General features: G+C 32.9%; 2 protein-coding genes across 4 annotated transcripts; both read left to right on the forward strand.

Annotated features, from left to right (window-relative positions):
- The first annotated feature begins 4,303 nt into the window (after positions 1-4,303).
- On the forward strand, positions 4,304-16,590 carry LOC101252720 (signal peptide peptidase-like 2). 2 transcript variants are annotated; one of them, XM_004229854.5, is made up of 14 exons: positions 4,304-4,708; positions 6,839-6,997; positions 7,101-7,212; positions 7,535-7,654; positions 7,827-7,978; positions 8,124-8,306; positions 8,619-8,653; positions 10,761-10,923; positions 12,055-12,108; positions 13,542-13,634; positions 13,761-13,903; positions 14,317-14,387; positions 14,903-14,986; positions 15,961-16,590. In XM_004229854.5, the coding sequence occupies exons 1-14, from the start codon at positions 4,562-4,564 to the stop codon at positions 16,062-16,064; spliced, it is 1,620 nt and encodes a 539-aa protein (XP_004229902.3). In that variant the 5' UTR covers positions 4,304-4,561; the 3' UTR covers positions 16,065-16,590. The 2 variants fall into 2 exon arrangements, with proteins under 2 accessions (XP_004229902.3, XP_069144104.1); XM_069288003.1 differs by having other exon boundaries at positions 4,478-4,708; positions 7,346-7,654.
- Positions 16,591-18,956: 2,366 nt separating this feature from the next.
- Positions 18,957-21,752, forward strand: Aqp2 (protein). Of its 2 annotated transcripts, none has more exons than XM_069288177.1 (4): positions 18,957-19,359; positions 20,308-20,603; positions 20,680-20,824; positions 21,257-21,688. In XM_069288177.1, exons 1-4 carry the CDS (start codon positions 19,035-19,037, stop codon positions 21,376-21,378), a joined length of 888 nt encoding a protein of 295 aa, XP_069144278.1. In that variant the 5' UTR covers positions 18,957-19,034; the 3' UTR covers positions 21,379-21,688.
- Positions 21,753-22,677: the final 925 nt, after the last annotated feature.

The following is a 22,677-nucleotide window of genomic DNA, read 5'->3' on the forward strand; positions in this document are numbered from 1 at the left end:
AGTTTATCAATTAGTAATGACTTTCGAACTTCTTCATTGTTTATCACTTAGAAATAACGTTTCATCTTTTTTTTCTTATAAAAATTTCATGATTTTTGATAATGTAGTACAAATGAAATAGATACATGAACTATCTAATTCCATATTTAATTTCTTTTTCAGTTTTTCTTAAGATAAAAAATAGTTAATGAATTTTGTACGTGCATTTAATATTTAAATAATTTGATGTGTTATAATATTTTAATTTGATGAAGAACATTTTCGTAATTCAACTTTAAACTCAAAATTTCCCCACTTATAATAATATATGATATGATTATATTTGAATTTGACACACATAACTAATTAATACTAAGGGTAAGACATGTGGAAAATTTTAAAAAAATTTGTTCGTTAAAAATAATAAGTAAAAGTGAAAATTAATTTTTGAAATTGTGAACAAAGAAAAATATGCATATATCGATTCAGTAGTGCCATACCACTTTACAACGGTGAACAAGTAAAATCGAACAATTAAAGTACTTATATATATAATTCATATTTTTTTTCTTCCCTATTTTTGTCTTATCCTTAAAGAAGCAAATTTTGTTTTGGTTAGTTATTCGATTTGTTCGCATCAAATTTGTTTATAGATTCACAAATTAATCTAAAAATTAAAAATTGACCTTAACGAATATTCAAATTAATAGGCCTTGTAAAATTCTGATACCAAATAACTGTATAAATTTAAATATATTATTTTGATTTAATTATTCAATTTCCACCCCCTTGATTTGGCATTTAATTTACGTGACATAGAGGTAGTTTGTAAGTTGTTAGAAATAATAAAAGTATTTTCTATAAAATAATTCATTTTCTGACAATCAAATTTCTCCTAAAAAATTATCCTACTGTCCCAAAATGTCCGGATATTAATTGGTTGTAATAATAACAATAAAAGTATTAGCAATTAAACCTAGAATAATAGTACTGAAACATGATAGAGATGTTTATATGAGATTTTAAAATTATATTATTATTATTTTAGAATAACTAAAAAAAAAATGAGTTATATAAATTAAGAAGAACTATTTACTTATACTAGTAAAACAACCACGTAAGACTAATGAACTTTTAATATGTACTCCTTTTGTTTTCTTAGTTGTTATATTGCGTTTTCTGAAAATCAGTTTGAATAACTTTCGCAACTAAATTAGATTGCTTAATTCGATATATTAAAATAAAAAATTAAAAACATTCAAAAACTATAAAATTGTGATCTTTTTTCATATTAATGTGATTAAAATACACATCTTAGAATGTTCATCAAAATTTATATCCCCTGACTAAAAAAAAAACGTAAATTATATATGAGTATGACAACTAAAAAGGAGGCGAAGAAGTACTATATTGTGTATTTTTATTGTTAAATTTAAGTTTTAGTTTTTTTTTAACTTTCTTAGGAAACTTTCACCCTTTTTTCTCTCTTAGTGACTCAAACTCGCAACCTTCAGATTGAAAATAAGGAATTTTTACATCCGAGCAAATCTCTCTCGTCAGATTTACATTTTAGTGAAATCCTAAAAAAGTGAAAATACATAAATAAATCATTGAGTAGTTTGAACCAATTAGGTGAAAGGAATAAAACTAGACACGTGAGGTTGAGTACAGGTGATTATGACCGGCTACCTAAATGTGAATCTCAGACCCATTTACAATTATGGCGCTTTTCTTGTCGTACGGTTTATACGGACATCTCTGTTTACCGGTCCCATGCGTAGCCGGTAACAACCTCCATTTTTCATCTACGCGCTTTCTAATTTTCCTTATACTTCACTCTTTCAACTCTTTTTTTTATTCACCCGTTATTTGGAGTTCACGTTAAAGTTTCGATTAAATTTGGATTACACATTATAGGGTTTACTCAAGGTATGCTTTCCACATGATTTTTTTTTAATACTAAGGACTCGAAAGTCAAACCTGAAATCTCTGATTATGGCACGTCTCTCCACTATTCATATTAAAGTGAGATTTTTTTTAAGAAAATTGTATGAAATAACAAATTCTGAATTTTAAATTAAATGATATAGCTATAATTTATTTTAATTGTAATTTGCAGCAAATATCCTCTTTTTTGTCATCTGATTCGGTATATACTTAGCCATTTTCAATATACAATTAGTCATTTTATACATTCGATATAAAATGTATAAAATATGTTTATATTTTTATAAAGCGGGAGAAAAATATATGTACAAATACAAATACATGTATTTTCGTCTATTAATTATACAAATACAGATCTTATTATAAAAATTACGATGTATAAATGAATTTATACAAACCCAAACAACTTGTATAAAATTGAATCTTTATAGCGAATAAATACAAATCAAAAGTCCCATAGCAAACATAAGATATGCTATGAAACACAATTATGCAAATTATATTATAATATTACAAATATAATTTTTATTGAAATGCTACATATAAAAATTACTCTTTTTTATTAGCAAATTTTATTGAAAACAATCTCTAAGACTTCATATCCACTAATAAAATGATATTGCTAACCTTTATTAGAACTTTTATTTATTTTCCCTGATTCAAAAACTTAAAAATCTTAATATTGAAGGTGAAAAATGATTACGTATCATTGCTGAACTTTCGGTTTCGAAATAACGGAAAAAAGATGCGTATAATAATGTTGAAAAGCTTGCAACGAGAAAAATGTGATCGTGACGGTTTCGGTATCTAGGCACAAGGTTTGTCTATTTTTTTGTTGGACGTGTAAGAAAATGATTGAATTTTAAAAAAATAGTAGTACTATTGAAAATAAAATAGTTACTCCAATAAATAAATTTCCACAAATAATTGTTCATAAAATATACATTCTTCGTTTCAAAAAAGGATGATTTAGTTTGACTTGAAACGAAGACTTTTTAATCTTGTGATTCTCAATTAAAGTTATGTCACATGTATCAAAATGCCCTTAATCTTGTGGTCTTAAACATTGCCACGCGAAAAGTTAAAGTGTTGCTAAAAAAGAAAAGTGGACATTCTTTTCGAAACGAACCAAAAAAGAAACATGAACATTTTTTTTTTTTTGAAACGGAGGGAATAATTTTATTTCTTTTTTAAGACGGTAACTAATTTAAGTAGATATATCAGTATAACCTTTTTTTCCCTCCAAATTATTTTACAAAAGTTTTTCCGAAAACTAATTTATCAATCGTCATTGATTGAATAACAATTTCATACTTCATGACTTCAATTAGCTTCTAGTTTTTTTTAATACTGTTTGTTTTATCTTTTAAGTCCTTTCTATAATTTGTTGCATTTTTCACATGATTTGACAATCTAAACTAAAAGAGAAAATAACCTTAATTAATAATGTTTTGAATTGAGATTTTTTTGAAAGCAATTGCGAAAGATATACCTTATAGTTATATATAATCACAAATATTCAAAAAAAGTTAAATAATAATCGATTTTTTATAATTGTGCTACTTCAATTATTTTTAATTAAAATTAATTATCATGTGATACTCAACTATAGTTATTTAATTTTTTCTTTATCGAAGAAAAATAAAATCAAGAAAATAGGAACGATATGGGTGTACTATCACTTGATTGGCTCCACCTAATTATTAGAGATAGGTTGTGTGTGTATTCTCACTTGATTGGCTCCACAAAAATAAGTGCACTTTAGTACAAAAAATCCATTAAGAAATTAATTATAACTAAATTACAAGATTTTGAATATTGATTATCATATTCCAAATATAACTTTAAAGTGGTATTTAGAATTAACTTATTTTTTGATTATTTTTATTTAAAAAGACTCTTACTCTTTTCATTTTATTTAATGTTACATTGTATCACCATTTGACTTAACATAAAATTTAAGTTTTTTTTTTTTAAAAATAATCTTAAATCTAAAACAATGTTTAAATTTTTACGTGATTCTAAACCATTTTAATAAGAATAAAATTATTTTTTCTTTTAATAATAAACTAAAAAAATATGTTACGTAAACTGAAATTTCGTATCATACCCCTAATAGGTGTTTCTAAAAATCTCAAAGGCAATGTCACATTTCATTAAGAAATGACAATACATAATAAATATACCAATTAGTGACACATCTAATAAGAAAGTTTCCACTACAAAAATTGGAGGTGACTTATTAAAATAGTCAACTTACCTTAAAAGTACGTGTAGTTCACGCGTCATTAGTGAGAGTAGAAAATAACTCACAACAAACACAACAACTAAATTACTAATAATAATTTTAAATAAACAAAACAAATTAAAATAAAAAGACCAAAACAGTACTTCAATTGAATATTATCTTTCTTTATGTAATTAACTCATTGCTTGTTTTCATACATATATCCCCCACTTCCCATGTCTTTCTTCACATCTTCCACCAAAAAAAAAAAAAAAAGTACAAAAGGGAATAATAAAAAAAGAACAACACCCATTTCACCATTTTACTTTTGATCTCCAAGATTTGCTCAAAAAAATAATTAAAAAAGGAGTTTTTTTTTTAATAATTATTTTAGGGTTGTTGAATTTCATGGAGTTGAAGAAATTGGATTGTTCAATTTGTGCTGTTTTTGTTGTTGTAGTTGTGCTGTGTACTGGTTTAGTTAGTGGGGGTGATATAGTTCACCAAGATGATATTGCTCCAAGTAGACCTGGTTGTAACAACAATTTTGTTCTGGTAATCTTCTGATTCTTGATTTCAACTGTTTTTTTTTGTGTTTCTGTTCAAAGATTGAGTCTTTTTTAGCTACAAGTTAGTTAATTTTTTAGTTACAACAAGTTAGTTCACTAAATATGCATTTTTTAAAATTTTGGTGACATTGTTCTATCTGTACTGTACTAGTATTGTAGAAAAACTTGATTTTTTCCCCCACTTCTTGTGTTTTTGTTTTGGGGGGTGTTGATGTGTGTCTGTTAATTAGTTAGTGCTGAAATGAAATTGATCTAGAAGAGTGAAATTGATGTGGAGAATTCATATAGCTGCTGAACTGATGGAGACTCTGTTACTTGATTGTTTGTGTTTGTCTGGCGATTTATCAACAATATTTGAGTGATATACTTGCTATTATTCTGCTATATGTGTTTAATTATATTATCATTTGAACAATTTAAGGGAACTATGACATTAGCAATCAAGGGCGTGACCTAACAGTTGATAAAAAAGTTAGGTGATTTCTTCTCATGTATCTAAGTCCGAGATGATAAAGTTATCCAATGTCTGTAACGGGCAGGTATAGTGCGAAATAGTTGAGGTTCATGGGAGTTTCCACCTTTATCCTATTCACAATAAAAAGGGTTTGGTTCACGTTTTCTTTGTTCTGGTGCTGATTTGTGGGTCTCTTGACGATTAAGTTGCTTAAGTTAGTGATATGATGCATCGCGTGCCTACTTTATTTTAAAAAAAAGGGAAGGATGCATTGGTTTCCTAAGCCCTCCATTGTGCTCTCAATTTCTTTCCTCATTGTCCCATGACATGTAAATTAAGAAATAAGAGCTTGAATGAAGTACTGAATCTACTTTATTAAAAAGGAAAAGAGGTGGCGGATCTAGGATTTTAAATTAGCGAATGCAGATTTTTATTGCACTCCTTTCACTTTTCCTGAAGAGGGTGCAAATTTAGTATAATCTTTAGAAGTTCCTAATACACTCTCACAAAGAGGTTGAGACTTGAGCCGTGGGCGCTCCCACTTCCAGTTACTTGTAATTGCCCCTGATTGAGCGGCTTACCATTTAAGAGTTATGTAAAAATATGATTGTACTTCCACAGTTCCTCTTCAGCAGAAATATTATTGCACCTCCCCAATTAATCTTCAGTTAATGTATGATTATAGTTAATCACTTAATTGAATTTTGAAGTGGGAAAGTTTGTTATCTAGATGTTGTATGGTATATCGTAAGTTGCTCGGACACTTTATTTATAACTCTAGAACAACATACTCAGTGTAATTCCACAAGTGGGGTGTGGAGAGGGTAGTGTATATGACTATACGTAGCCTTGCCCCTACTTTGTGAAAATAGAAAGGTGGTTTCTGATAGAACCTCTCGGCTCATATTTTTGTAACTCATTTTTAGATATTTGAATTATTTTAGCTGAATCCCGTACTCCCCGAATCTTTAATTAGATCATGAATGATCCGATCTCTAGATCCGCATCTGTATAGGACACCTCCACCCAAATCTGAGCAACTTAGGTTATATCAAGACAAAAAGTAATATGGAACTCTACCTCTCAAGTTGAAAGTCTTTCAATGAGCCATTAGAAGTAATGGCCAACTTTCCTAGACAAGAAGCCCAAACAGGTGTTGTGTAACAAAATGACCCCCACTGAATCCCATCTTCCTTCTTCCTAATCCTAAAAAGAGATTATGTCAATGCAGGTTCCAGCATCTATACAATGTATAGTACCTTTTTTACTCTTTTCCCAAGTCGAAGTTGGGTGATCACTTTCAACATGGAAAAACAAAAAGTGAAGAATAACCACTTTCGTGATTTGTTCTATGACCTCTCTTTTCTTCCACTATGGGATATGAGACATTAGGTGGTTGTAATTTTGATGTAAGCCTAATTGGAACACGTGACTGTTGTATCTAATGCTCATATTGGATAGTCTTTGCATAAGATATCAGTCCAAAAGAATCTAAAAAGGTTGAACAAGATTGAACTGTTGTCAGTTTCAAGTGGAAGCAGACTTCCGTTTAGATGTTAATTAAATTTTGCTTGGTCAAATATGTGATTACTTGTATATTTTTATTGGAGTCTCTTTGTCTCACAGTAGTAATTGGACATATTATCTAATTTCCTCAAATAGGTCAAAGTTCCGATCTGGGTTGACGGTATAGAAGTAACAGAGTTTGTTGGTGTTGGTGCTCGATTTGGACCAACATTGGAATCAAAGGAGAAGCGTGCTAATCAGACAAGACTGGCTTTTGCAGACCCTCCGGATTGTTGTAGCACACCTAGGAATAAGGTTGTTTCACATTTATTTCTCCTGTTGAAGCATATTTGGCTTAAAGCTCAAAAAAATGTCATTTGTATAGTGAACTCAAAATTTAGGTTTCTAATATGTGTAGCTCACTGGTGAGGCCATCCTGGTGCACCGAGGTAATTGCAGTTTCACTACCAAAGCTAACGTTGCAGAAGATGCCGGTGCTTCAGCTATCCTCATAATAAACAACCAAACAGGTTCAACTGCTCTTCCTAAGTATTACTATCTGTATTGTTTAAAAACTTCCAATATGAATTGGCTCATTCTTGATTGTCTTGTGGAAACTGCATTCAGCCAACCAACAGTCATGATTTATTTTTTGAACTACAGGCAGTGCTATTTCCTTATTATCAAATTTCAGTGACCAATTTTGATGTTGACTTGGGAACATCATCACAGTTTGCCCTATGGAAAAACTTAAATCATCCGATAAATTCCTGTATTACCACCATTGCTTAATATTTTGATATGCACATGCAAACGGCTACATATAACTTATGTTCTCTTATTGCTATGTAGAGCTCTTCAAGATGGTTTGTGAACCCCATGAACCTGACTTGGACATTGGCATCCCTGCTATCATGCTCCCACAACATGCTGGCACAAGCCTGATAAAGTTTCTTGGAAATAGCTCTTCTGGTGAGTCTCGTGGTATTGTACTTTTTTTGTAGGTCTATTTGGGAAGGGTGGGTGGGGGGTGGGGGCACAGCTTATAGCTCCATTTGCATAGTTAGTTGAGATTATCTGACATGGTCTCTATTATTGCTGATTTGTTTCTGAAATAATGACTAAAAGATTTTCTGTCTTTCAGTTTCTGTACAGCTGTACTCTCCAAAGCGCCCAATGGTCGATGTAGCTGAAGTCTTTTTATGGCTTATGGCAGTTGCTACCATATTATGTGCTTCTTATTGGTCTGCATGGCGTGCCAGAGAAGCTGCAATTGAGCAGGACAAGCTCTTAAAAGTAAAGTTACAAACATTCCTCTCTCTCCCCTATTTATTATTCCTGCTCTTTAGCAGCATTCCATGTATTTTATGATTTTGAAGCACGAAACTCACTGCATCTTTCCTTAGCAGTTTGGTTGAAATATGTATCTTAAATCTCGCAGGATGGCTCAAATGAATGCAATGTCACAGAGGGGTTTCGTTCCGGTGTTGTGCTTGAAATCAACATAATATCAGCAGTTCTGTTTGTGGTGGTTGCATCCTGCTTCTTGATTATGCTTTTCAAATTGATGTCCTCCTGGTTTATAGAGGTTCTAGTGGTTCTATTCGCCATTGGGGGTGTTGAGGTATGTCATACCAATAGAAGCAGACTAAATTCAAGGGTAGCAATATATAATATTTTACGCAAATAACAAGACCGTAAATATGAATGGAAATCAGGACGTTTTCTTTTTCATGTCACAATTCCTTTCATAGTTGTTTCCATTATAATTTCATCTATTAGTGACCCCTTTCGTTAATCCATCAGAGTTAAGAACTTGCTAGCACATCCTTCTTCACATGTAGGATAGACGTGAATGGCTTGAATGAGGTTTAAATCATTCTATCTTCATGCGGAGAATATTTGAAGTAACACCTTTCTCACATTGTCCTTACAGGGTCTACAAACTTGTTTGGTCGCTTTGCTATCATGGTATGTATCTTATTGGTGCTATTCATATATGATTTTCTTAGCTACAGTGTGTCAAATACTCCACTAAGCAAAACCAGGTTTGTGTTGCTTCCAGGAGAAGCTTTTGAGAAAAGTAGATTTTGTTTAGTTGTTTTGTTGAAGTTTGTGAGAAATTAATTAAAAGAACTTCTTCAAATATCTGTATGATAAACTGTCCAAGCAAACGCTCTGCAAACTAGAAAGGCTAGTAAAGCTTTCCAGAAAAAGAAGTGATGGGAAAGTGAAGTTTCAAACATTGATGGTTGAGTAGGTTGGCTGACTTCATTGCTGCATATTTTTGTTCTGAACATCATCCATCGTCACAAGAAAACAAAGGAAAAACATCTCTTGCTTCAAGCAAATTCTCATTATTCTTACTTTTCCAACTGGCAGTCAGCACTCTTCTTGTTGGCTTCAGAAATTCTATAGTGAAACTGCTCCAAGAAAGACCAAGAATGAAAATCAATCTGTAATTAGGCAGCTGTGCATGGAAAACAAATGCAAGTTTCACATCAACTTATACAATTGCATACTTAGATCTTGTTAAAATTCTATCTAGGATTCAGGGCCCGAAAGCCTAACTTCATATCCACTATTAGATATGATCTGATATAACTTTTTTTGATTTGCTTTATCAAAAAAAGTTAGAGTGATATCAAAAAATAGTTAGAGTGATATCAGATCATATCTAACAGTGGATATGAAGCCCCCATCATTGGTTTGAAGCAAGTTTAGAGCTAGTCTCTCTCCTTCTTTGGCACCACTAGCACAACTTATTTTTCTATTTCTGACGCTCTGTGATATGTTCTGCAATCCTGGCCCTTGGTAATATTGACCTGTGGTTGCATTGTGCATAGATCTTGATCATGTGATGATAAATACAAGTGAGATTCTTGCAGGTTTTGGTGGAACTGAATGTGACATCATTTTGGTGTCTTTCAAAACTTTTATACTCCCTCTGTCCAACAATAGTTGTCCACTATTGACTTGGTACACTTCTTATAGATGGGTAATTTTATTATATCACCCTTTGAATATAATAAATACAATGTCTTGAAAAATATAATAGGGAAATAGGGAAATGAGTGAAATGACTATAATTTATGATAAGGGTAAATTAGGAACTAAGTGTAAAATTATTCATGGATTTCATGAAGTGGACAAGTATTGTTGGACGGAGGGAGTAATAGCTTTCTTGGAAGTCAACAAATTAAAAGGCAAAATGGAAAAGGAATTTCTTGTTTTCTGACTTTACATGTTATCCCCTCAATGTTTTACATCACACTTTTCAAGCATTAACCGCAATTGTATTTTCTATCATAAATGGCCACAATCATACACAACAGTAGCATTCACATTAGCATTACATGTTCGTTCTTTTGAAAGTCTGTTTCCATAAACCTGCCTTTTGAGAGGCATTTACCTTCTTACTGTACCTATATAGGAAGAAAGGCTTTTACCATCTCAAAGTTTGACTATACCATTGTTTAAAACTTCACTCAACCAAAAACACCAACCATTTATGAGTGGCATAAAGAAAGATTACGGTGGCTCTTTCTTCAAAACAAAACAAAGATTACGGTTGTTGCTGTAAATCATTCAACATCTGTTGTTTAAACATGATCACAAACTGTAACTCATGATGTTCCTTTCTAATAACGATTTGGCCATGTGAAATGTTGTTGTTGATCTTTTTACATCCTTTCATGTGTGATGGGTTATTTAGTTCCAACCAGAGTAGTACTAGTTATAAAGGTCCAGCTTTGCGTGCTTTGATGAAAGTGACTGTGGCTTAGACCTTCACTGTAAAGTACAGCTGTACAGGAGCATTATCAAATATGCCTTTTATCCTTCTTTTCCTTTTCTTATGCTGGGAGTAGGGGCCATGTCCTCTTTCAGATCACCCTGGGCGTGTGCTCTTTCATTGTGGTGCATTATATACACCTTGTCATCTATTGTTTTTGTCAAAGTCTTTGCTACATAATTCATATTTATATTTTTTTGAAATAAGATTTAAGTTCATTTTACATGCCACAACTCAAGTTGCTGGTGGTTCTTAGAAGGTGTAGCTAACATTCATTATATATAGTTTCAGATGGTTTGAACGTTTTGGACAGTCATACATTAAAATTCCTTTTCTGGGACCTGTTTCATATCTGACGCTGGCGATTTCTCCATTCTGCATAGCCTTTGCAGTTCTGTGGGCAGTTTACCGTCACATCTCCTTTGCTTGGATAGGTCAAGATATACTTGTAAGCGTTGCTGCATTTTCACGCTATTCTTTTGTCTAATATCATCTCAGTTGCTTGTATCTCCTCTATGTCCTTTTTTTTCTTCACAATTTTAACCCTGATCTATTGGAGAGAGAGTTGCACTTATCTAACCATGGTTTTCTTTTTCCCTTTTCTTTTATGGTCTTGGTTGGTGGGATGTCAAACCACTTCTTATCACCTGCTTTGGATTTAATCTTCTTGGTTAGTGGAAATTCTTAAGGTTAACATATTGTGTTGGAGATAACAAATTCATAGAAACAAAACTTTACCTCGTCGAAAAAGCCTATTCTTCCCATCTATCCTAGCCTTGGTGGGCAAAGTCACCTGGTACCTGTTGCTGGTGGCAGGTATCTCATGGAATTAATCGAGGTGCGAGAAAGCTGTTCCAGACACTACAGTTATAAAAAAATTTAAAAATTCCAGAGCAGTAAATCCTTTCTGTGTGCTACAAAAGAAAAAAAAAATCTTTTGCAGATGCTATCTTAAGGATGACACCATATGCTTAAAAAGAGTAACATGTTTTTCTATTTTATTTAGACAGTAGGTATGTGTTTAAAAATGTTGTTGTGAGGGGGGAAATGGAAACTTTCTTCTGTATTATCAGATTACTGTTAACATCTTTGCTATTGAATTGACGTACCTATGTGCTTGAATTCTTTTCATCTTTGGATTTCAAGAGAATAATATTGGCTCCGGCTTCTTTTTTTTCCGGTATTCTTTCTTTGAATTATCAAGTTCTGTTCTCATTGTCTTTTGTTCTCTTGGAACTGCTGTACTTCTGGTGCAATTTCCTGGTTCCTGTAAGAACCTTTATGATTTAAATCTGTAAACATTTTACTCTTTTCCAGACACTTGGAAATATGTTTTTTGTTCACCCTGCGACATGGGGGTGTTTTAGGCATACTTTTCAGTGTTGGAATATCAACTCCTATTCTTTGGCTACCACTACTTCCAATAGGTATGATTATATATCTAGACACTAGGGAGAGCTACCCCAACCCCCAAGCTGAAGGAGAAAAGGAAAATAGGGTAACTTGATAATTGGATAGCTTACTTTTATTCTTATTAGTATTGACTCAATGTAATGGATTGATGATCTCTCTTAACTAGGGTATTGCATTGATCATCACGGTTCTCCAGGTTGTGCAGATTCCAAACCTCAAGGTAAAAAAATTCATGCTGCTGTTTTTAATTGTGTTACAGCTTTACAGTTTATGTAGGGTGTGTTTGGATGAAGGAAAATGTTTTCCGTGGAAAATGATTTCCTAGAAAGTATTTTCGACTTATTTTCTCATGTTTGGTTGGTGAGTAGAAAATTTTCCGGAAAAGATTAAATTTTGAAGTAGAAAAAATTTTTTAACAACAAATTTAAAAAAAATTGGGGTAGGGGCTGGTTGGGTGGTTGGGGGGTCGAGGGTAGGGGTGAAAAAATGAAATTTTGAATTGAAAATACTTTTTTGAAAACAAATTTAATTTTTTTTTTTGGGTGGTGGTGGTGGTGGTTGGGAGATTGGTAGGGGGTGCTGGGTGGGGGGCTGGTCGGGTGGGGGGTTGCGGTCGAAAGAGAATTTTAGAAAATGTTTTCCTTAAGTTTTGAAAGGGAAGTCATTTTCCTTAAATTTGAGGAAAATGAGTTTATTTGGAAAACATTTTCCAAAACCTTTAACCCAACCAAACATAAGAAAATTGGAAAACATTTTCCGGAAAATGTTTTCCTCCATACCAAACACACTCGTAATGTTTTGGTTTTAGGAAATGGTATATTCCTGAACTCTCTCAATAATGCTTGAAATTTTACTGTGGATGAGCAATGTCTTAATGTATTGTGGTATCCCTGTTCTCGACATCAACTATTAAGTAGATACGTGCTCCCCCAAAACCTAAACTCTACAGAAGTTAACCTTTTTCATCATTAGAAATTCTATTTTTGCTTTTCAATTGTCAACAACTAATAAGAAACGAGGAGAGAGTATGGAGAAAGTTGTGAATCACCTTTGACTTGCTTCTTTATATATACTTTAATACAGAGAGTTACCCCTAAGTAATCTCAATTACCCTTTATTCTATTAAATCTTCTTAAGCTCAAAAAGTTTATCAAATGAGTACAGTCCCTAGATAGATATGCATGTAACTCACTTTAGAGCCACAAAAATGCCGACTAAACAAATCAGTGACCTGCTCTATTTATTTGGAGAAGAGGGATAACTCAAGTGGGAAGCCCCTTCAACCTCCAACTTTAAGGTTGTGGTTCAAGTCACTAAGGAAGCAAATTACCATATAAAGGAATATTTGTAGAAAAGGTTTAGAAAGATGAGATTATGGTTTCAGTATCCATCATTTGTAGTCATCTCACTTCTCTTCCTAATGGGAAAATGCTTCACAGCTGGTTTTCTGCAGTTTATGTTGTATCTCTTTTGTCCTGCAGCCAAACAACTACAAGAAAAAAAGAACAGTTTTTACCAATAGTTTGGTTCAGGAATTATCTTCTACTGTGTTGATTTATTGGTCAATCTAGACTTGAATTCTTGGTGAGTAGTGCAAAGATTGTCAGTACTACTAGAAGTCTGACATTATTTTATTTTCCTTGATTGTATCAGGTGGGAACAGTTCTTCTGAGTTGTTCTTTATTGTATGACCTTTTCTGGGTGTTTCTTTCCAAAAGTCTGTTCCATAAGAGTGTGATGATAGTGGTAAGCTCTTTATTTGCTTGTAGAGTTTCATATTTCTGTTGTTTGTCTACTTTTTTCCCTGTTATCAGTTATCACTGTGAAGTTTTGAATATTGCTATGGAAATGTGATCATTTTCTCTGTTGTAGGTTGCACGAGGTGATAAAACCGGAGAAGATGGCATTCCTATGTTACTGAAAATCCCACGGTTGTTTGATCCTTGGCATGGCTACAGTATCATTGGGTTTGGTGACATAATTTTACCAGGTTTACTGGTAGCATTTTCTTTAAGGTTTGACCATGAAGCTGAATGAGACTATTTTCTGTTGTGTTGTTTTTATTTTTATTTTCTACCTTGATGTGGTTCCATCAAGTCCTATTCTTGGAGGCTTCAATTTTATTTTCAGTATACTTATTTTTCCATCCTCCAAAAGAGCCTATGAATGCGCCTCTGTGAGACACGGCTGCATAATTAAGTACTTTCATGTTGAATATTTCTGATTCTTCAGATGAGCAATTTAAGTTAATTTCAAGACTAAAAAGAAAGCCTGAATATTAGGTTATCATTTGAAATGATGAATGCTTGTAAGTTCAAAAAATTAAAGATGTCAAAATCTTTATACCTTTTTTTTGTTTTTGTTTTTTCCCATCGATAGGAAAATCTTTCGGCAATTTCATTTATTGAGCTTTTGTTCTTCGTTGCAGGTACGACTGGTTGTGTAATAAGAAACTTCGAGATGGATACTTCTTGTGGGCTATGCTTGCTTATGGTTTAGGTATTGAATCTTCAAAAAATGGGAGTAAACTTATTTAGCGCAATGTACTTTTGATTGTGACCAAATGGAACAGCATTTACTTGTTGTCAATAGATTTGCTTGCTGGTTGGTGTTTTCTATGTTTCATCCCTCTCTCTTTCTCCCTTCCCTTCACCTCTTTAATCTGAAATAGCAGGGGACTATCTCACAGAAATATGCAACTCGATCATGGTTAAGTGATTAGCTGCTGTCATGATAATCGGTTTATGCCCATTTTCCTACTAATAATAAATAATTCAATTGTAAGTGTTTCAGGCATTAGGCGAAGTTTGAGTAGTGATATGTTTTCAGTGTCTGAGTTTGATATGTATGTCTTTAACCATGTCAAGAGAAGTTAATATGTTTTATGTGAACAGCCGAACTATTGCATATATATGATGTTTGAACATCCGTTTGTACTGTTGATCAGTGTTTTTCAAGATTTAGAACCAATAAAGTCTCTGTTTGCCTGTTAATTCTTTTTTTTCCTTTTACAGGTTTGCTCACAACTTACGTGGCATTGAATTTGATGGATGGTCATGGTCAACCTGCTTTGCTTTACATTGTTCCTTTCACACTAGGTATGTTACAAGAAGCACAAAAACCATCTCTCATAATGAAGCAGCCAAGCCGATAATGTTTGGTTCTAGTGGTAGTCTACCACTGTGCACTATAATCTACCACCACTAACACACATAGGGTCACTCCATGTAAAAGAAGCGAGAATTAACATCGGAATGGATGAGTGTAAAGAAATGGACCTTCAAGTCTAGATGCTAGCTTATGAGGTGAGGTATTATTATCCAAGTCATCATTTTAGGAGATGAAAGTTCATTTCCTTGACTAATATAAGAAATTCTATCATCCCCATGCCAAGGGCCTAATATTATGAAATCTCTTTGAGAACTCTTCCACAACCTACAAGGTGTAAATTTATTTTGTAACATCATCCTGCACATGCAACTCGGTTATGGATTTACTTGTGGAGGGAAATTGTTTTGGTAATTATTTTTATTCATCTTTTCTTTTTCTTCATTTGAGAAGTTATGAGACACCAGTTGAAAATGAATCTAAGAGTGAAGAAAGTTACGTTCAACAGGCTTAAGAGTGGGATTAGAGCAAAGTCAGTGTTCTAGATGGCTGAGGGAGCCCATAGGCATATGGGGCTATTGTATTCTGAGAGAGAGAAGCCTAGAGCAATAGAATAGGTTGGGGAGCAGTTGTGAAAATGGTGGGTGTTGGTCAAAGGTTATGAACGAAAAGACGAGGGGTACTAAGAGAGGAGAAGAATGAGGAATTCACAGTAGAGAGAGTACTACTCTGCCTCTTGCTCTAATACCATGTAAAGGAAATGACTTTTAGGTCTAACTAAACTCCAAAAGCTACCTCACAACGGGATGGATGAGGTTTGCCCAAGTCTATAAGTAAACCACTAGTCCATTCCCCAAACAATGGGACTCTAAACCCTCACTCTAACACTAAACAATAAAAGCTGACTTTTCATTTTCTATGTTAGTGCGCATCACTTTTGAACATCTGTTATTGCTCATGTTAGGCACATTTCTGACGTTGGGAAAGCAAAGAGGTGATCTCAAGCATCTATGGACAAGAGGAGAGCCAGATAGGCCTTGCCCGCATGTCCGGCTTCAACCAGAGTAACTAGATAGTAGACGAGCAATCAATCTGTAATCCACGTATAACTCTGATTTTTCCATATACACGTTGGTGTACATAAGAGTAAAATCGTACAAGAGGGTGGAACTCTGAAGATAGCTGGACAACTTTAGTAGACTACCCTTGTTATGAACGCCAAGCAGAGACATAGCACTGCTTAGCAGAAATGCTGAGATGTAGAACTTGTAGTTTAAAGTAGAGTTGCTAAGTCGTGTACTGCCTGTGCACCTGCCAAGCTTCATGCCTTAAGCTGTTCAAATCCAGGCACCATCAGGCAGTAGCTGTTATCGTGCTTCTTCGGAGGAAGCCAGTGTGCAGTAATTTCATCTATAGTAGGATAAAAAAGACAACTTTTGTATAACTTAACTTGTTTTAGCTTACATTGTGCAGCTTTTGTACTAAACTTTTGAAGGCTGGTTCAGTGAACAGTAGATGTTATCTACTCAACTATGATTTTGTTTCTTTGAGCTGAAATCATTTTATTAGTGAGTTGTGTTTACACTTCTAGCAACATTATTTCTCTTAAGACTATTTTTACAATCTATTACAGACGAAATTGCGAGTGGTTTGAAACTTGAGACCCTCATGGCAAATATATTTTACACTAACACATATATTAAGCGATAATATATGTTCAAATACATATTATATATTTATCGATTAATTTGATATAATCGCTTGATATATTTTAAATTTTTTGCCACTAAAATAATAATCTTATGGTTGAGTTGCCAAAGGCCCCAAAAAACACAAAAGCAGCAACATGATCATCAACGGCATGTGCGACCGTTAGCGTTGAATTTCGTGAAATACCTTTTGAAACTTTCTCTAACGTACCCTTCTTTTATAGGAATAGTACGTTTTACGACTTCAAAGTTTTAAAAATTACATTCTGGCTACTTTAATACTTTTATTCGTCTGATATATTTTGAATTTCAAAATTCAAAGTTTTCCATATATTTTTTAAATTGTCAATTATTGTAAACTATAATATTTTTTACGTAATTTTATAATATATGAATCTCTTTTTAAAAAATTTTATATAAAAACTCTCTATCAAATTTAAATTGTCTGACTGTTGAAAATTAAAACATATAAAATAAATAGAGACGGGAGGGATTACTCCCTAATGAAGGATCCTTTTGCTTTTTTGCTTTTCAGTCCATGTTTTTGTTTTTTTTTCTTAATTTATAGCAGTATAGTATTAGATAAGGTGATAAAATAAAAATTTAAAGAGCTTCTTAATTAATTCAAATTTTGATTTATTAAAGGTAAATTTTAACGTTATGCGATCATCATAAATTATCAACATACAATTACTATTATCAACCACTTTTATCCTAATAACGATCATTATAAACCATCAATCACCATATATAACAATCACGATCACATATTACAACAATCACTCACTAGGACTCTGCACCAAATGATTTTGAATATGTGAATCAGCTTTTGTTAATTAATTAAACAGTTTAGATTTAAGATAAAACAAGATTAGCTAATTACATGGTGATTAATACAAATTGTGAAAATAAATTAAATTAGTAAAACTTTAGAAAAAGGTTTGTTTGTTTAATGGAAAATGAGTATGACAGCTCAACTGACCTGACCCCTCACTTGTTTCTCTTTTTATTACTTACATTTATCCAGAAACATCTAGCCTAATGGTGCTCTTTAAACTTTATCACACACAAAACTAAAGAGAAAAAAGCAAAAAATAATAATTATTAAAAAAAAAAAATGGACCAAAGAGACAAATATACTTGAGTATGAAAAGAAGAACTTTACCTAAAATTAAACTTCAATCCCTAATTTCCCATTCTTTCTTTTTCTTCATGTCCTTTTCTTTTTTACATAATTTACACTTTACTCCACCCTTTTATTTCCTTGTTTTAACAGCTAAGCATTTACTTTACATAGTGTTTCAACTCATAGATTTTTTTTTCATATTGCTTTAAAACTAAAATTTAGCAAAACATTGATTCTTTAAGTAATTATGTTTCTTTGTTCCTATTTATGTCCTCATTGGAGTTAAAATAATAATAATAATACATTTACATAGCTAAAGTATGTATTTCTATACTATTAAGTCTCAAAATTAGATTAAAATACAAAAATAACAATCACTATTTTTACTTACTTGACTAGAGAATTATATAAATCGCTTTGTAGTTTAGTTTAAAGTAAATTTATATTTTTTATAGATAAATTTGAGCGGAAATGGACAAATATCTCTCCGAAGTATCGTAAATGAGATAAAAAAAACCTCCGTCATACTTTTAGGATATTGATGTTCCTGCCGGCTGTCGTTCAAAAACTAAAATCATATATACTCTTTATACTAAAAGACACACTTGTCATAATCTTTTCCATCGATCCGACATTTATTGACGGATATCATTTGCATCACATGTCCCTATTTAGTCTTTCGTTAGAGTGAAGGACATATATGTTTTAATTTTTGAACACCGAAGCATCAATGTCCTAATAGTATGACGAACGATACCTGTATATCATTTACAATAATTTGAAAATATATTATCCTTTTCTCCCCTAAATTTGAGTGTGATAGTAATATAATTATTTGTTATTTTGTTGGTAACTAATAAATTGCTATCAACAATTGGCAAATAAACCTTGCTTTGCTAATACAAAGAAGTCAAATTATGAGTTTTCTTTTCAAAAAGTAACACAATTGATAAACATGGAATGATATATATAGGCATAGGCTTAATTTTTTGAATTGATTCCAAAATTGTCAATTTCTCATAAATTGGATACTTGGTTGACAATATTGGAAACCTCAAGGGTCACAAATGAAAAAGTAAAAACAATATTTGTCAGCAAGGGAAAATTCCCTCTATAAAAAGAATCACCATCTCCACAATCTTGACAACACACAAAGCAAAAAGCTGTTTTCTTTGGCATAATTTTGAAGAAATTTTTGTAAAAATGGAGGGGAAAGAAGAGGATGTGAAGGTTGGAGCAAACAAGTATTCAGAAAGGCAGCCATTAGGGACTTCAGCACAGAGCAAGGACTACAAGGAGGCACCACCAGCACCATTATTTGAGGCTGGTGAGCTACATTCTTGGTCTTTTTGGAGAGCTGGGATTGCAGAGTTCATGGCTACTTTTTTGTTCCTTTACATAACTGTATTGACTGTTATGGGTTATTCAAGGGCTAACAGCAAATGTAGTACTGTTGGTGTTCAAGGCATTGCTTGGGCTTTTGGGGGTATGATTTTTGCCCTTGTTTACTGCACTGCTGGCATATCAGGTATACATATATCTCTCTTCACTCTTTTTTACATCCATGGTTTTTATGTATTCACCCTAAAGTTGTGTGTTTTGGCTTCAAAGATGAGAGCTTTAATGTGTTCTTTTCACCTACCTTAAGTTGTGTGTTTAGCTTCAAAGTTGTAGTCTTGTATCATGTTAGTGATATTTTACTTCAAAGATGAGCTTTATTTTTTTGTCCTTTTTACCTCTACTGTTCATTTCTGAAATTGTGTGTTTAGCTTCAAAGTTTGTCTTTTATCATGTTCATTAGTGGTATTTTGCTTCAAAGATGGGAACTTCAATGTGTTTTTCTGACTCATGTAGAAGGAATACAAAAAAAACCTATCAAGTTGCAGTCTGTACCAGCTTTTGAGTTTATTGTATCTAGTACTCCTGGAGTTTTATAAAAAACAAAATTAAAATTTCCTTTTGGACCATTTGGTGAACAAAAGATTCTTTTTTGGTTTTATCTTTTTGTATGTAATGTTGTTAATTGTTCCTTCTGTTAGAGCTTGATTAAATTCTAAGTAGTGCCTTTGCCAAAGATGGCCAGATCCTGGAGAATTTTTTTTTTTAATGGAGTGTTAAGTTTTATTACACAGTCTGATTACTTATTAAGGCAGGTGACAAATAAATTTCTTTGATAAAAATTAAAATGTTAACCAAGTAAAACTGGTAATAACTTGCTAACATAGGTTAAATTACTATTAATAACTTGCTAACATAGGTTAAATTACTAAAATACTGCAAGAATCTTTATCTTTACTCGTGGCGAGGGTCTAGGGGTATGGTCTGCGTATACACCACCTTCCTCAGACCCCACTTGGTATGTCTTTGTTGTAGTGCAAGAAATCTTTATGCCGCTAACATATATAACTTGAGTACTTTTAAATTTGTTCTTTGTGTTCTTACATTGACAAAGTTCTTGGTTTTGATTGATCATCAGGTGGACACATTAACCCTGCTGTGACATTTGGTTTATTTCTGGCAAGGAAATTGTCCTTAACCAGGGCAGTGTTCTACATTGTGATGCAGTGCCTTGGTGCAATCTGTGGTGCTGGTGTTGTCAAAGGGTTCCAGCCATCTTTGTTTGAGACTAAGGGTGGAGGTGCCAATGTTGTTGCCCATGGTTACACCAAGGGAGATGGCCTTGGTGCTGAGATTATTGGCACTTTTGTTCTTGTCTACACTGTCTTCTCTGCTACTGATGCCAAGAGAAATGCTAGAGACTCCCATGTCCCTGTGAGTACTTGGTTGACTTCTCATTTCGAGTTTAATTAAATGAATATGTATGCTAACTCTTGGTTGTGTTTTGTAGATTCTGGCTCCTCTCCCAATTGGATTTGCAGTGTTCTTGGTTCATTTGGCTACAATCCCTATTACAGGCACCGGCATTAACCCTGCTAGAAGCCTAGGCGCTGCCATTGTCTACAACAAAGAACATGCATGGGATGATCATGTAAGTTTCCTATATTATTTACTTAATAAAAATTGTGTAATCCCACAAGTGGGATCTGGAGAAGGTAGAGTATGAGTATATGTAAACTTCACCCCTATCTTGAAAAGTTGAGAGAGGTTACTTTGTTTTTGATAGACACTCGTTTTTGATAGACACTCGACTCAAGGAGCTCCGAAACAGTTTGACATGCACGATAAGGCTTTTTAAATGACTAAGATGAGTTTAAATGGAGCTTTGACATGCACGATAAGGCTTCATAAATGACTAAGATGAGTTTAAATGGAGCTTTGACATGCACGATAAGGCTTCATAGATGACTAAGATGAGTTTAAATGGAGCGACATACATGATAAGGATTCATAGAGCTAGTGACAACTTGCTTATCGATACGAGTTGCTAGACGATTGCCATAATTTTGTTTGTTTTGAAAATGCAGTGGATTTTCTGGGTGGGACCATTCATTGGAGCTGCACTTGCTGCCTTATACCACCAAGTTATCATAAGAGCCATTCCATTCAAGAGTGGAAACTGAGGAACACCTTGGCCTATTGGCTATAGCTATGTCTTATTTCAGTATTTGGTTGCTTTGCTATGATTGACAATGAAGTTCATTAATGTTTGATTATCATGTACAAAAAGCTGTTGTAATGCTTTATTATTGTATTGGTTCTTCAGTTCATCTTGTTTATTCTGCCTTTCATTATTGGCATTGTTATTAATGTCTCTCTTTGCTTAGAGTCTTTAACTTTTGGTGGTGTGATTTTTCTTCATAAATAAGTACAGAGTAAATTTGTATGATATAAATTAATGATAACTTGGTTGAAATGACAACTCACTTGTTATTACAAGTGTAAAAATTTTGTTGCTACGTCAAGTGTGTGTATATATATACCTTGTACTTTGTAGTTATCTGCAAATAACATACACTATGATACCTCATCTTCAATATGTTGCGTTAAAACATCCATCACCAAGTATATATATATTTATATAAATAAGTTAAATTCTATTGTTATAATGTAGCACATTTTAAAATGTTCAGAACATGTAAGGCATCTAAATAAAAAGAAAAAATGTGAACTTGAAAGGCATCTTTTTAAGTGGGCTATAGGAAAATTAGGCTAATATATAAATGGGCTAAGATTGGACATTGGATCCTTCAAAAGGAGCCCAAATTGTTTCTTTCTTTTCAGTTGGGGCCAGACACAAGAATCCAATAAAGATCAAAGGAAAAAAATGACGAATATGTCCCCAAACAATCATAAATGGTATTTGCAGATTTCCTATGTCATACTGTTGGACATTGATGTCCCTGTAATCCAAAAACTAGAGCATATATAACCTTTTATACTAATGGACATACACATGTTATAAGATTATCCGTTGACCTAGCGGATATGATTGCACATGTTTCTATTTAGTCTTCCGTTAGAGTGAGGAGTATATATGCTCTAGTTTTTGGACGGTATGGACATCAATATCCCAAAAGTATGATGGATGATATCTGCATACTATTCAAGGTAGTTCGGGGGTATATTTTTCCTTTGTCCCAAGATTAAAATATTAAATATCATCCTAAAAATATAAAACATACAATTTTATGACACAAGGACGATATAATAGCTATAACTTAAATTCAAACTCAAGAGATTTCATATGCTTCAAAAAAAATGCTATGAGGGGATTGATTATAAGCTCGAATTTGAGGATTAAGTTGTTTTTTCATGATTTGAAACTTGTTAAGTATTTAAAGTCAAGGTGCACTTTAAACTAGATGAACCTGATTTGTGTATAACTTGAGACGAACTCGTAAACTTAAATAAACACATAAAAAATTAGTACAATTCCTATGATCCA

Source organism: Solanum lycopersicum, chromosome 1 (genome assembly GCF_036512215.1).
Source record: "Solanum lycopersicum chromosome 1, SLM_r2.1".
NCBI classification, from domain to species: Eukaryota; Viridiplantae; Streptophyta; class Magnoliopsida; order Solanales; family Solanaceae; genus Solanum; species Solanum lycopersicum.